Source organism: Pararge aegeria, chromosome 11 (genome assembly GCF_905163445.1).
Source record: "Pararge aegeria chromosome 11, ilParAegt1.1, whole genome shotgun sequence".
NCBI lineage: Eukaryota > Metazoa > Arthropoda > Insecta > Lepidoptera > Nymphalidae > Pararge > Pararge aegeria.
Window position 1 is genome coordinate 3702909 of NC_053190.1, and position 15850 is coordinate 3718758.

The 15850-nt window shown below is 36.0% G+C and overlaps 1 protein-coding gene across 1 annotated transcript in view; it reads left to right on the top strand.

Moving 5' to 3' along the window:
* Window positions 1-15850, top strand: part of LOC120627695 (polypeptide N-acetylgalactosaminyltransferase 2) — a 110967-nt gene that overhangs the window by 60254 nt on the left and 34863 nt on the right. The window contains exons 2-4 of the mRNA XM_039895718.1: window positions 7841-8076; window positions 14268-14366; window positions 14861-14928. Coding sequence (XP_039751652.1) covers window positions 7841-8076; window positions 14268-14366; window positions 14861-14928 — 403 coding nt within the window. The remainder of the gene's footprint in view (window positions 1-7840; window positions 8077-14267; window positions 14367-14860; window positions 14929-15850) is intronic.

Here is a 15850-nt window from a genome sequence, read left to right on the forward strand (position 1 = left end):
TATATATATACCATCGAACTATGAAAAGAAACACCTTCTACTATCCAAGATACTATATATAGAACTAGAACATAAAAAAAGTATCTCCTACGCAATATGCAGCCAATTACCGAGCGTAAGATATAAAACACTTCATACTCTAAGGATAAAATATAACACCAACCTCCGCATTTCTAAAAATACCTCCCGAGATATATTTGCGAGGGGCGATAAAGTATCAAAATTCAAATGTACACGAGATTACATTCCCTTGAGAAATTGATAAAAATAAAAATATCTAGATTCGTGTCAGTTATAAATAGAATCCATCATAACTTTTGAATGATTTGCTTTAAACTTCGATTTCCTGAGGGAATAAACTGTGATCTTAAATATCTTAATTATAACGGACGGACTAATTAAAAAAGTTATTTATTCTAGTTTTCTTGCAAACAAGGTTATCAGAATTTTCAGAAAACAAGGTCACTTCTATGTGTTCAAGAACCCATCAATGCGTTGATAAGTTACCGTCTGATGCACCAAAAATAACCCATCGATGCGTTGATAAGTTACCGTCTGATGAACCACCAATAACCAATCGATGCGTTGATAAGTTACTGTCTGATGCACCACCAATAACCCATTAATGCGTTGATAAGTTATCGTCTGATGCGCCAACAATAACCCATCTATGCGTTGATAAATTACCGTCTGATGAACCACCAATAACCAATCGATGCGTTGATAAGTTACTGTCTGATGCATCACCAATAACCCATCAATGCGTTGATAAGTTATCGTCTGATGCACCAACAATAACCCATCGATGCGTTGATAAGTTACCGTCGGATGCACCACCAATAACCAATCGATACGTTGATAAGTTACTGAATCATGCACCAGTAACCAGTCGATGCATTACTGAGCTATTGAGCAATGCACCAATATTAATCCATCGATGCGTTGCTAAGTAACTGACCAATGCTCCACCAGTAACCCAAGCCAGGTACCTATTGTAGCCTAACAATTTTGAACAACCAGGGAATCTAACCTAAGCTATCTTGATCTCTAGTCAATCGTGCTAGCCACTAGAGCAACGAGGCAATATAAATCTTACATAAGGCAAATTATGAAAGTGTTGTCCTTGGAACCGAGATCCGGTTCTCATTGTCGTGGCCACATTTTAAAATACTTTCATAGTTTTAAATAGCATAAATAAGAACGAAGATTGCACGCAAAGTTAAAAAAAATCTAATCTAACTCAAAAAATTAATAAAACGATTAGTACATATTATGATTAGGTAGAAGCGTTGATAGCCCAGTGAGTAAGGCGTCGGCTATCCTTTCGTTGAGACAGAGTTCGAGCTCCGGCACGCACCTATAACTTTTCGGAGTTATGTGCGTTTTTAATTTAAGCAATGTAGATATAACTTGCTTTAAACAGTGAAGGAAAAAGTCGTGCGGAAACCTACCGCAGAGTTCTCCATAACGTTCTCAAGGGCGTGCGAAGTCCACCAATTCGCACTGGGCCAGCGTGGTATAAACTCTTCTCATTATGAGAGGGAAACTCGTGCCCTTTAGTGGGCCGGTAACGGGTTGATAATTCATGATGGTTTAACGCTAGCTACCAGGCAAACAGAAGACTCCAAGAGCTACAAAAAAAACATTTAAATAAATATGTTAAGTACTCATGTGAAAATAGTAAATGAAAAACATACTTTACTACCCATTTATCCTTGACGCAAGTTTATTTTCATTCGTTTCTTACAAAGATGTACAATGGATGTAACAATGTTCAAAATATTCCAGCTGGTTTAAAAATTCAAGAAATTGAATTCAAGAGCAATAAAATATCTCTTGTTTATTATTTTTTATCTTGGTGTTTACGCTCAATGGAAACCAAAAACATTGTTTGATTTTAAACGTATGTATTAGACATACATTAAAATCTACATTTATGAAATCCAAGCAGCATTTTTAGAACACTTCAAAGAGTGCCTTGTTATCCTTATCATACCTAACAGATGAATTCCATTGCCAACAAAAACGGAACTCTTCTTTCAAAGGGATCTCCTTTGGAATTACAGCGTAAACACACCACGCTACTAAAATACAAGTTGGCGGACTTAATTGCATATTGCTTGTATCGTGTAGGTGATACTGACCGCAACTTTTCTCGTGGGGTTGGCTTCGGCCGTGGCTAGTTACAATCTCTCACAAAGACGTGCCACCAATCCGTTTAGCCTTCCGTTACAACCCAACCATTTAGAGCTATGGGATTTATATAAGTTCCATACACCTAACAGGCTAGCCAGTAGCCCGTTACCAAGGGTTAACTTCTAGTGGAATAAACAAAAAAAATAGATACACATAAAACGGACATGAGCTTGAGTTGTTAAAAAAAATCTCTCAGGGGCACGTACAGTCGACAATTCTCTAACACCGGTCTAAATAGCTAACAATTTTGACACGACCCGAGAATCAAACCCAGGACTTCGGGAGCCGAAGTCGCATATGCTGATCGAATATGTTGTCCAATAAGACAGCTACCCGATCATTTTTACTTGTTGTTTTCATTTGTCTTCCCTCGATTTAAATAGCTAAAACAAACATTGTATTAAACGTTAGTAAACAAAACAAACTTTTCTTTTCGTTACGTAAGTATCATAAACGGAGTACACGCACAGTTACCGTCACGGTCACTAGTCCACCACATAATAATACGTGCTTACTTGCACTTTCATTACCACCGCAGTCTGCACTTCCTATATAATGCTGATTGCACATGCTCGGCGGAGTACGGAAAGTGGTGTTGTCCACCCATGTTACGAAACACTTAAATAAAACAAAATCCAGCCCGCTTCGCCGGGCTAGATTTTGCTTTATTTTATGTAAATAATAAACTTACATAATTAAATTAATCCGCACTGGGCCAGCGTGGTGGACTACGGCCCGAGCCCCTTCTCATTGTGAGAGTTGACCCGTGCCCTGCAGTGGGTAATGGGTTGGTAGGATGATTATTATTTTTTTATTATTGAGCAGCCCCCGTATTTCCAATACACTTCCAGTCCACTACGCTGGCCCAGTGCGGATTGGTGGACTTCACACGCCTTCTCATTGTGGGAGGAGACCCGTGACCTTTAGTGGGTAATGGGTTGGTAGGATTAGAACCATTATGGAGAACTCTCAGGCAAGCTGGTTTCCTCACAATGTTTTTCTTCACCGTTGAAGCAAGTGATATTATAATTGCTTAAATTAAAAACGCCAATAACTCCGAAAAGTTAAAGGTGTGTGCCGGAGCTTGAACTCGGTTTTCACGATAGGAACGCCAAACCTTACCCACTAAGCTATCACCGCTTCTTATTATAGAAGAATTGCTAGAACTATCTAGAGATCACTAGATAATAACAACGCAGATACGTAACTTATAATTTTCTATTACATTCTTATAATTTTCTATTGAAACTGTTTAATTTTCTATTTCTATAATATAATTTTCTTACAATGAAGACGCAATTTTTTTCCAAAATCCAATCAAATGAAACCCCAAGCGAGAGCCAGTAAAAATATCTCGTGATGTGTTGAAATTTGTAAAGTGTTTGAGAAAATGAGAACAAAGTGTCATTCAATTTGTTCTTGTACATACGTCGGTCGTCGAAAACTGAGAGAATTGTGGGAAGCACGGCAATTAACGTTTTAATTCCAATTGACTCGTACTCTTGATATGGTCAAAGCACAATCTAGTAAATTACACGGCAAATTGTGTTTAAGAGACTGCTTCTTTGAGCATGACCCACGAATGTTATCCAGGAGAACTTCTATACATAATTCATTTATTTCAAGCAGGCTAAGCACTTTTGAAACGTCAAGGCTGTGTGTTTGTAGTGACTCTATCACCGGTTCGGAATGCAAATTCTACCGAGAAGAAGCCATCTGTTAACATTTTACATTTTTCACTTTTAACATACATTTTTCTATCTTGTGAGAGATGAAAGCGGAGCCGGATGCTTCCAAGCAACCTTGTTATTGAGAAATTCATAAATTGTATAGAAACCTCGCTGTAATAAATGTGTTTTAACATATTCTAAAAACTTGTGCATTGGGAGGTCCAAAATTATGTTACAAATCATATTATAAAAGCGAATACTCAATCCCACAAATGACTTGTGTAACTTTCGCAGACGATATGCAGATAACACTAATTTATGACAATTTCTTGTAAGTCGACTGTTTATAGAAGTAGTAGATATATTGTCATCATCATCAAACAATAACCGGCCCACAACAGAGCACGGGTCTTCTCTCAGAATGAAATGGGAGGCCAAAGTCCAACTCGTTGAGAAAAGAAATTACAATTTCACTCAATGAGAATATTTACAACTTATTTCATGTTGGTAATATTAAAACTACAAACAAGGGCACGTACGAAACAAACTGAAATTTTATAGGAGAGCACTACTCAGTTCTATCTGTCATCTGATGATTTTGAATTTCAAAGTCAAAGTCAAATTCAAAGTCAAAGTCAAAAATATCTTTATTCAAGTAGGCCCATAGGTGGCACTTTTGATGCGTACCTAAGAATTACACGGTAGTGAGATGATGGCGATAACCACATTTGTAAACTTAAAACTAAAGCTACGAGGGTTCCAAACGCGTCCTGGTCTAAGAAGCCCACAACAAACATAACCGGGTGTTTTTTTTTTTTTTGTTATCACCATCTCACAATGTCATTTTAAATTATTAGAAGAGCAACCTGGTTAGAGCAATAATTTACACCCAAGCTTTTTTATCGATAACATAGTCCTTTATACTATAATAGGACTTTTCTATAAGCTTACGTTTAATACAAACTTTGAACTTTTTAAGAGACATCTCCAAGATGTCAATTGGTAGTTTATTATAGAATTGTATGCAATTTCCTTTAAACGAATTATGAATTTTAAGTAACCTAGTATATTGCACAATTTGATTATTAATTACGGGCGGAAGCTATACTATAGTTGCAGATCGGCAAAGGCTATTGAAGATAGGCTTGCGTTTGACGACAATCACGTCTGATGGAAAGCAATCATGAATATTCTAGATTAGAAGATGCTTATCCATTTATAGCCTTGAAGGTAATCAAGTTCATATTGCAATGCACACAGACGCCACAAGGGCGTAAATACCTAAGCGTTTCGTATCATATACATTAAGTACATGCACATTATTCATCTATTTATCTTTTTAAAGGTATATATATTTTTTTTAATATATAAAAGAGAAATTATTTGGGTATTTTCCGTATAGGCTCCGAAACGGCTCGACCGATTTCAATGAAACTTTCAAGGAATCTCCGGATTGACCTGGCGAGTAATCCTGTAAAGTTTGGTGGCGATAGGAGCACTCCTATATTATCCTTGGGTGTACATGGGTGTAGATAATGATCTTCACCCGCTCGAGAAGAGAATAGAAGATAATGAATACGGAGAGAAATAAATGATTTAATATATTATGAGACTTAAATTCAAATGAAAATCAAATGTAATGATGTAAGTTTATTGTTTAAAAAAAATAAAGCAAATTCTAGCCCGGCGAAGAAGCGGACTGGGTACGCTAGTTTTTTAATAAAAAAAAATAGAAAGCAAACATGTACTTAAAAGTGAAGCGATGATAGCGCAGTGGGTAGGAGCTCGACTTAACTGTCGGGGGGCCGAGTTCGAATCCCAGCACGCACCTTTAACTTCTCTACGTTATGTGCGTTGCTTGGACGGTGAAGGAAAATATCGTGAGGAAACCTACAAGCCTTCTCGATAATGTTCTCAAAAGTGTGTGCAGTCTATCAATCTACTGGTCCAGCGTGTTGTTGAAATACGACTCTTACACCCCCCCCCCCCCCCATAATTGTGGGAGGAGTGCCCAGTAATGGGCCGGTAATGGATGGATATGATGATGACGATGAGAATGATGAAAAAGATAAAAATAAATAATGTTTACATTAAAAGACAAGTTAGAAAAAGTTTTTTATAAATGACGTTTCCTCCGAGATGTCCCGCACGTGTTTTGCTTCAAAGTAACTATTTATTTCATTGATTAGCATTCAATCTTTGATTGCATCATCTCAATCAGGTGTCAGTGCGACAAACTTGTTCGCATTGATTAATAAAAAAATATTACTTTGTGAATTTATAGCGGAGATACTGTTACAATTATTATAATACAAAAACTGTGACCCTTTAGAAATTTCCAATTGTGAATAAAATGGAAAATATAAACGTGGCTTTTTAATTTACTTTTGATTAACAGAAAAAGTTTTTTATTAATTTTTAATAACACGAAATTCACAATTGGCTATAGTGGAGAGACGAGACTCAACACTCTGCGGTTGCATTGCTTAAAGCCTTCGCATACCGTTCTTTATCTATATGTTAGCTTTTAGCTACAATCACACTTGAGTGATGTGAGAGATGATGCAGTCTAAGATGGTAACAGGCTAGCCTGTTAGGGATTGATCACGTATAGTAAACCCATACCGCTAATTGGTTTCTAAGTTACGTACCGGAACGCCAGATCGCTTAGGGTCAATCTTTATCCGTAGGGTAGTAGCTAACCTCGGCCTAAGCCTATCACCAAACCCGACCCGAAAAGTGAAAATTCAGAAATTATTTATTCCCACATTGCCCATGTCAGGGATTGGAGATTGAACTTGGGACCACAGAGCTCACCGCTGCGCCAAAGAGGTCGCCAGATTAGACATTATAAAATTCGTAGATCAAAGAGGCTGGCATAATTGGCAATTTCTAACTAACCAGACTATATCGAGTCATGTCGCACGAAGAAACCAGTTTGTCGCAAAATACGAACTTGTCCCAAAGCTGGTCTATTTACATAATTAAAGTATTGTCCGGGGTCGGGTGTCAAATGTCAAGGCAAAAGTCACATGCCGCGATCCTAAAAACGTATGGGGCCGTTGGCCTTCGTATTTACTACCTTTATTAACTGCCCCTTTAGCCTAGTGGTTATAATTTTGGACAACCACGAGATCCAGAGTTCAATTCACAGGGCAAAGGTTGCCCTGCAATATCACCTGATAGTAAGTGATGATGCAGACAAAGATGGTAGCGGGCAGTGACGTGCACTAGGTTACCAGGGTATGCATACAGCAGGAAAATTGCATAAAACGGCAAAAATTCTCCTCCTATAAGAGTTACATATCAATTTTAGGGTAGGCAGTGCTTTTGCGCATGTATGAAGTGCACGCCACTGGTAGCTGGCTAACCTATTAGGGAGTATGGGAGTCATACCACTAATCGGTTACTACGAAACATCGCACCGGAACGCTTAAACGTATTTTTTTTTTAGTTTTTTATACTGTAACATGCCCGACTTCGCTGAGAGTACAACACTCCGCGACCTACGGACTAAAACCTCCTACATACCCCGACCGTCCTTCTCGGAACCGCAATACGCATGACTTCAGAAAGGGGGCTGTCTGCTCAGGCTTCGTCTGCCTTTTGCCGATCCCATTCGTCCTTTACTCGTTTTTGCATAATGTTCTGAAGCATTCAGCACCCTTCTCTACTCTCCAACATTTGGGGCACTAAATTTACCCTCGTAAGAGGATCTCCATCTCCGCGGAATTTATTTCTCGCCTCTTCGAACTCCATGCACTCAAATATTGCGTGATTTGGCGGGTCTTCCTCACCACGAGACAACGCACCGGACGCAACGCAACGCTTAATCGCTTAGCGGCAAGTATTTGTCGGTAGGGTGATAAAGCCACGGTCAAAGCCTCCCACCAGCCAAAGCTAAACACTCCCATCATTATGTATGACCTTGCGCAGAGTAACGCCTGTTGAAACCTTCATATCTCTTGTTACAGGAAGAAAATATAGCCCTCCGGCTCATCAAACAGCACGCAGATGTCGAGGAGCCAGAAAGCAGTCCCACTTCTCCTGAAGAGTACGGGATCGGAAGTACGGGGAAGTACTTCGATGAGGTCGGATACGTCGCGGGGGGGTCGAAGGACATTGACCCCTACGTCCGGAATCGATTCAACCAGGCAGCCTCGGATAGCTTACCTAGCAATCGGGCAGTGCCTGATACTAGAACGGCTATGTAAGTTAATATTTACTACTAGCTAGCTACCTTTTTTTTATATATATGGAGGAGGAAAATCCTCATGGATAACAGTAACTGGCATGCCCGACTTTACCAATAATTATGAAGTGGTGGTGAAAAACCTCCTCCATCCTCCACTGTACTTTCCGGTATTACACGAAGTATTCCATCAGAAAGGCAGCTGTTTAATTCAGGCTTCGGTGTTCTGCCTATCCCATTCGTCATCTTCCCGAGTTTTCATCATGAGCTTTACCAATTAAGCAACTTTTCCCCATTCATCCTTATTCGTATGCATTCTGGGTATAAAGTTTTTAGGCGTTAGATTGCTTTCATTTCCTTAAGTCATATTTCTTTCTCGTTGAAACATACGGCACTCAAAGCTGGCATGCTGTGGAGTAGTAGCTACCTATAAAGTATCTTATGTCCGTCTCCAGTAGGGCTAGCATGCTCACCAAGAGAGGATTTAGTCTACACGTTATCTCGTCTATCGCTACGGAAAGTATACGAGTAACTGATAGTACTGAAGTATATGAGATAATTAGCACACATGCTAGTCCTACGAGACGAAATCTTCAAGAGTGGTAGAAAATAGGTACCAAATAAAGGCTTTTAAACCCCCGGGACGTTATTCCCTAACGTTATTCCTGCATTAAAAGTATCCTATATCCATCTCTAGGATGATATCGAGCCATTACCTACAAAAAAGATTTGTTTTTTTTTTATAATTTTTATTATATTAGTGTTTTTACCTACACTTGGAGGAATTATCAATTTTATAAATTTATAATGCATATAAAAATAGGTGAAAGGAATATACTAATTTCGGCATCGACGGTAGGAGAGCCGTAGCTTAATTGGTGCCAGCCCTCAGGCCGCGATTGCCCGAGAGTCGCAGGTTCAAATCCTGTCGGTTCCGAAAATTTTTATATGCATTATAAATTTATAAAATTGTTAATTTTTTTTTATTTTACGTAAATAATTCTGCAATAGATATTAAACATGTTATCGGTAGATAGATATAAAAAATCTCATGTAAAACTATTTTTTTGTCGATTAGTTACAAAGTTGGTAATATTTCGATACATCGTCGATGAAGTGCCTTCTTCGTCCGCGTATAATTTGTAATACGTGTTTGCCCTATTCTACAACCTTATGGGTGTTTTTAAGAAAACGCACTCAGAGGTATTTTAAAAATCGGTTCTAAGCGTCTGCTTTCTGAGTCCAAGGTCGTGGGTTCGTTTCCCACAACTGGAAAATGTTTGTGTGATGAACATGAATTTTTTTCTGTGTCTGGGTGTTTCCATTATATTATAAGTATTTATGTGTAATATATTTATAAATAAAATATATATTCAAGGGCTAAATAGTACCCATAAAACAAGTTACCCTTACTTTAGGGCTAGATGGCGATGTGTATTGTAGTAGTATATAAAGATTAAAATTAAAAAAAAATTGGACTCAATAGCTTTATTTAAAAAAAGTATAATAGGCCTGTCACAGGCACATATGATGCGTTTGCTAAAAAAATATAAAAAATGGAAGGCCCAGGTATTCAGATATTCACTATAATACCCACAATGTTCAGGATGGCACTTAATCTTTCATTAATTAACCGTATTATTGAAGCTAAATACCTAGTTTCTTAGCAGTAATCATTTATTCTCATGACTATTATTCTTCCTTCCTATTAAAGTATTCATTTTATAAAAGAAATCTTTAAAGCCCACCAACCTGCTTTAGAGCACTGTTGTGGGTCTGTACTCTATAAACCTGACTTCCCAAGGAGTGAAATAAAAGAACTGGACTGACTCTAATACTGTATATTAAGCTTCTCTATAATTCATATTACTTGTTACCTTCAAATGACTCTACAACCAGTTCGGAATGCTGTCTTCGGCAGAGAAGACCACTGGCAAGAAACTCTACCGTTGCTCTTTTATTCAATCAATTAAAACAACTTATAAACACAATTACAACATTATCATATGTTATAACGCTAGGCCCTTTGATACAAGACATATAAGACAGGTCAAACATAACTACTAGGATCACTTATAACATCAGGACTTTTGAAGCAAATTGTTTGTATAGAGCAACCTCTGCTACATAAACTGTCGGTATAAAGTTATGCTAGGGCTCCATATATGATACCTAAATAAACCAAAGGATGAGATATACTTATCTAATGCAACATCAGGTACAACCATAGTACCAACAACTTTTAACAACTCCATCACCAGTACATACGACTTGTTTCGCCACAACAATATTTCTTTAAGTGTATCGTTTCCATTATAAATCATCTCAACCCAATTTGTAACGTTCTATCCACAATACTTTACTTAATCTCCTTTTCTCTATTAATTCATTTTTAAATCCGTCCTCACTTTTCTTTGCCGCCAATCTAACTTGTCAAACTCGCGTCTCCCGCCATAGATCCTATACTTTTATTTGACAGTTTACTAAAGTCCATTATTCTATTTTCAATACATTATCAATGAGTATACAAACTATTATTTGTTGATATATTTAATATAATCATCGGGTTTATCATAGATAAAGTGCTGTAATTCCCTATTTCCTAACACGGCCATTCTGACAAGTACTTCGTTCTCGAAGTACATAGGGTTATTCTTTTTAGGTATATGTATTGTATCATAAGTCTTTAGGTTCAAAGAACATCCTTATAAGTACATCATCTTATGTACACCTCTATAAAATTAGTTCATGGTATATAAGCATAAAAAATCATCAAATCAGTTACATTCTGTATACACTTTTATCAATAAACTGTAAACAATATTTTATCAAAAGATAGGCATAATCATAACATTTTAAAATTAAAGTGAAAGAGACCAAAAAAAATTTTCATCAAAATTCCACACCATTTAACAAATTATAACAATGTAATACTTCTATCAAAGTAAAAAAAATGATTAATTTTCAACAATGTAAATCAAAAATACTCATTTTCATTATCTTGTACATTTTAACATGTACAATCACAATCCAAATATTTCCATCTCAATATAAATCTCAAACAATTTATCCATTTGCCTCCAGTCAAACTTTATCAAAATATACACATAATTGTATTTCTCCTCAATTCTGTTATTTGCATTGTTAGTCTCATTTCGTCACAGATGCAATAGGTACAGTCTAAATATGCCAAGGCAATTCGAACAATGTGCAATACAAGTCTCAACAGCTCCTTACTCACAAACACTGAAGCTAAATCAGCTGTGGGCAAGAACCTGACGCATGACTTACTTAGCCAATACCAAAACACCAACTCCTACTGATGATATCAACATAATCATCACCCACTGGTGATATTCATATTCTTTTCACTGTCCAAGTCAAGTAATATATATAATAAATATAAATAAATTAAAATAAAAACGCTAAGATGGAATTATTTCTATTATGGAGGGTTTACCTCTTTTTTTTTATCATATCATCAAAAAAGCCAAGGTTTATGTTTAATTGTTATTTCTAATATTCAAAGATTATTTCAATCTAAACATCAATAAAATCACCCGTTTAACAGAATCATTTATCATACAAGGACTATTAAAATTTCAAATAGAAATTGAAAATTTAAACAACTGTAGACCTAAGTATAATATAATTATTTATAATGCAACTAATATATTTTCCTTTGCAGCAGCAACATTAATTTAGTTTATAATTGTATTTTATTTATATCATTTTTAAAAACTTCTCTCAACATCATACTTAAAGATCACTGACCTAACCTAACCCACAACATTTAAGCTGACTCCTAATTCTTTTCTTCACACAACCCAACATAGAAACTAAACTATTTTATTTAGCTATTCAATAGTAATTTTCCCTATATGTATTGTTCTGATACATAATCATATTCTATTCTATTCTACCAACAAATTTTTTTTTTTTTTGTTTTGTTTTGTTTTGTTTTGTGTATTCTTTGATATGTTCTGAATAATTTACATAATCTCTCCTATCTCGGCTTTCCTGACAAGTACTTCGATCTCGAAGTACATAGAAAAGTTCCTAAATAAAAGTTAACAGCTTGGCTAACCTGACTAGTTGCTCAATATAAACTTGAAATCTTGTATGTAATAAATAAGAATCAAAAGAAAAATCTATTACACATTCCGTTCGGCTAACCTGACCAGTTAAATTATTTTAACCTGGACAGTCTAATAAAATAAAACTTAGCACAAATTCCATTTGGCTAACCTGATTAATTAAATAAAACTTGATAATTCAAATTAATCAAACTTATCACACATTCTGTTTGGCTAACTTGACTAGTTGGTTTATAACAAACAAAACAAATATAAATCAAATCTATTTTAGACTCCAAGTAAAAAAAGAGCCACTAGGCCATACCAGTTTCAAATAATAAGTACTATCTTTGCAAAGTAGAAACAACAAAAATAAAAAATAAAAATATCACATCAATTGGTTCCCCGGACCACATATCCTTATATAGAATTTCAACAAGCATGGTGCTTTGTCTCCAGAGTGTTTCTGTTTCAGCACATAGCAGCAAAAAGTTGAGGCATCATCATAAACATCAAACTCTTTACTATGTCCACATTTGACGGGATGGTTCTAAAAAAAGTAAATCTGCATTAGAGAAAGGCATAAATTGGACATGAATAGGATCCCACTTCTGATGCTAAAAAAATATAAAAAATGGAAGGCCCAGGTATTCAGATATTCACTATAATACCCACAATGTTCAGGATGGCACTTAATCTTTCATTAATTAACCGTATTATTGAAGCTAAATACCTAGTTTCTTAGCAGTAATCATTTATTCTCATGACTATTATTCTTCCTTCCTATTAAAGTATTCATTTTATAAAAGAAATCTTTAAAGCCCACCAACCTGCTTTAGAGCACTGTTGTGGGTCTGTACTCTATAAACCTGACTTCCCAAGGAGTGAAATAAAAGAACTGGACTGACTCTAATACTGTATATTAAGCTTCTCTATAATTCATATTACTTGTTACCTTCAAATGACTCTACAACCAGTTCGGAATGCTGTCTTCGGCAGAGAAGACCACTGGCAAGAAACTCTACCGTTGCTCTTTTATTCAATCAATTAAAACAACTTATAAACACAATTACAACATTATCATATGTTATAACGCTAGGCCCTTTGATACAAGACATATAAGACAGGTCAAACATAACTACTAGGATCACTTATAACATCAGGACTTTTGAAGCAAATTGTTTGTATAGAGCAACCTCTGCTACATAAACTGTCGGTATAAAGTTATGCTAGGGCTCCATATATGATACCTAAATAAACCAAAGGATGAGATATACTTATCTAATGCAACATCAGGTACAACCATAGTACCAACAACTTTTAACAACTCCATCACCAGTACATACGACTTGTTTCGCCACAACAATATTTCTTTAAGTGTATCGTTTCCATTATAAATCATCTCAACCCAATTTGTAACGTTCTATCCACAATACTTTACTTAATCTCCTTTTCTCTATTAATTCATTTTTAAATCCGTCCTCACTTTTCTTTGCCGCCAATCTAACTTGTCAAACTCGCGTCTCCCGCCATAGATCCTATACTTTTATTTGACAGTTTACTAAAGTCCATTATTCTATTTTCAATACATTATCAATGAGTATACAAACTATTATTTGTTGATATATTTAATATAATCATCGGGTTTATCATAGATAAAGTGCTGTAATTCCCTATTTCCTAACACGTTCATACATTTATGTTTACATAATTGTAAGGGGATGGTGATAACTTCGGTCGTTAACTTAAACCTAAAGCTACGAGGGTTCCAAACGCGCCCTGGTCTAAGAAGAGTCCACAACAAACTTAGCCGGGTATATTTTTTTTTACTTAATATTTAGCTATAAAGTTAGTGCAATTCACACCCAAGCTTTTTTATCGTTTAAGTCATCTTTAACATTATTAAAGGATTTTTGTTTTTTTTTATTGATTTATACCTTCAAGTAGTAGGATACAAAAGGCGGCTTTATCGATATTTAGCCTCTCGGATATAATATACGGATTTTTATGAATTCCGAATTAATTCGTAACAATAAACTCGGACTCGGGCAGCAGCTAGTATAATATTTGAGAAAAACGTCCAACTTAGTTTGTAACTTACGCTGAGGACTCACCAACTTGTTCTATGTGCAGGTGCCGCCTAAAGAAGTACGATGAAGATCTACCTCAAACAAGTGTGATAATAACATTTCATAATGAAGCTCGCTCGACACTCCTGCGCACCATTGTCAGGTAATACAGACCTTTAGCTATTTACTTATCAAAAAGTTCCAATTACAAATTTGACAGCTGTATAGAAATGAAATACATAGTTACCTGCGAATTTTATTTTATATCAGTTTTAAATTCATCCGACACAAAAACGACAGGAGGTTATAGACAATGAAAGGTTGTCTGTGTCTGTGTGTGTGCGTATCTCTCTGTGGCATCGTTATTGCTAAACAGATATTTTTGACTTTGACTTTGACTTTGACAGATGAACCGATTTTGGTTTTTTTTTGTTTGAAAGGTGAATTAGTCGGGAGTGTTCTTAGCTATGTTTGATAAAAATCTGTCCGAGATAGTCGCCGCAACAAAATGGTGGATTACATATTTCTATACCCTTAATATGGGTATCAAACAAAACGGTGGACGGTTAATTGTATTCTTAACTTTATATATATATATAAATATACAAATTTTATAATACAATTCAATTATTACAATATATTTGTTTCCTATTTCAGTGTCCTGAACCGGAGTCCGGAAAACTTGATCAAAGAAATAATTTTAGTAGACGACTTTAGTGATAATCGTAAGTAATTTTGAAACTCACTTCTATTCATAACCTAGATCATTTATCATATCAACCTATTACCGGTCTGCTACAGGGCAAGGGTTCCTACAATGAGAAGGGATTAAAGCCGTAGTCCACCACGCTGGCCCAGTGCGGATTGGTGGACTCCACACACATTGAACATTATTTCCTCGCGATGTTTTCCTACACCGTTAAAGCAATTAATATGTTCCCATGCGCTCTACTTTGAAATGGTGATAGGCATATTTGAATAAAGAACGTTTATTGAATACCATTATGTATTTTAATGAATTAAATTTTTTATCACGCCTACAAATTAAACGGATTTTACTATATTTCCAAATCCTAATCGATAGATGGTTTATATAAATTGGCGACCGTGGTTCACAACTGCCAATAAATCTTAGACAATTCTGACGCGAAGCTTCATCATATCAACTCATTACTGATCCACCACAGCGCACGGGTATCTTCCCACTGTGAGTAGGGGTTAAGGCCGTAGTAAGTAATCCACACCTTTAAGAACATAACTCTCAGAAACGCAAGTTTCCTCACGATGTTTTCCTTCACTGTTAAAGCAAGTGATATTTTAATTTCTTAACGAGAAGACACGAAGCTTAGTAGAAATTCAATCGGCGCAGTTTGCAGCGACCCTGCTTTCTGAGTCAAAGGCCGTGGGTTCGATTCCCACGACTGGAAAATGTTTGTGTGATGAACATGAAAGTTTTGTGTGTATTGTCGTAGTATATTTATTTATTTATTTTATTTCAATAGCGCTGATAGCCTAGTAGGCCCTTTTCATTTTAAGAGGAGACCCGTGGATTATAGTGGGCCGGTAATGTGCTGATGATAATGGCGATCATATGATTTTTGAGTAAAAAAGACAGATGTACCAAGATACGATAGAAAGAAAGAACGA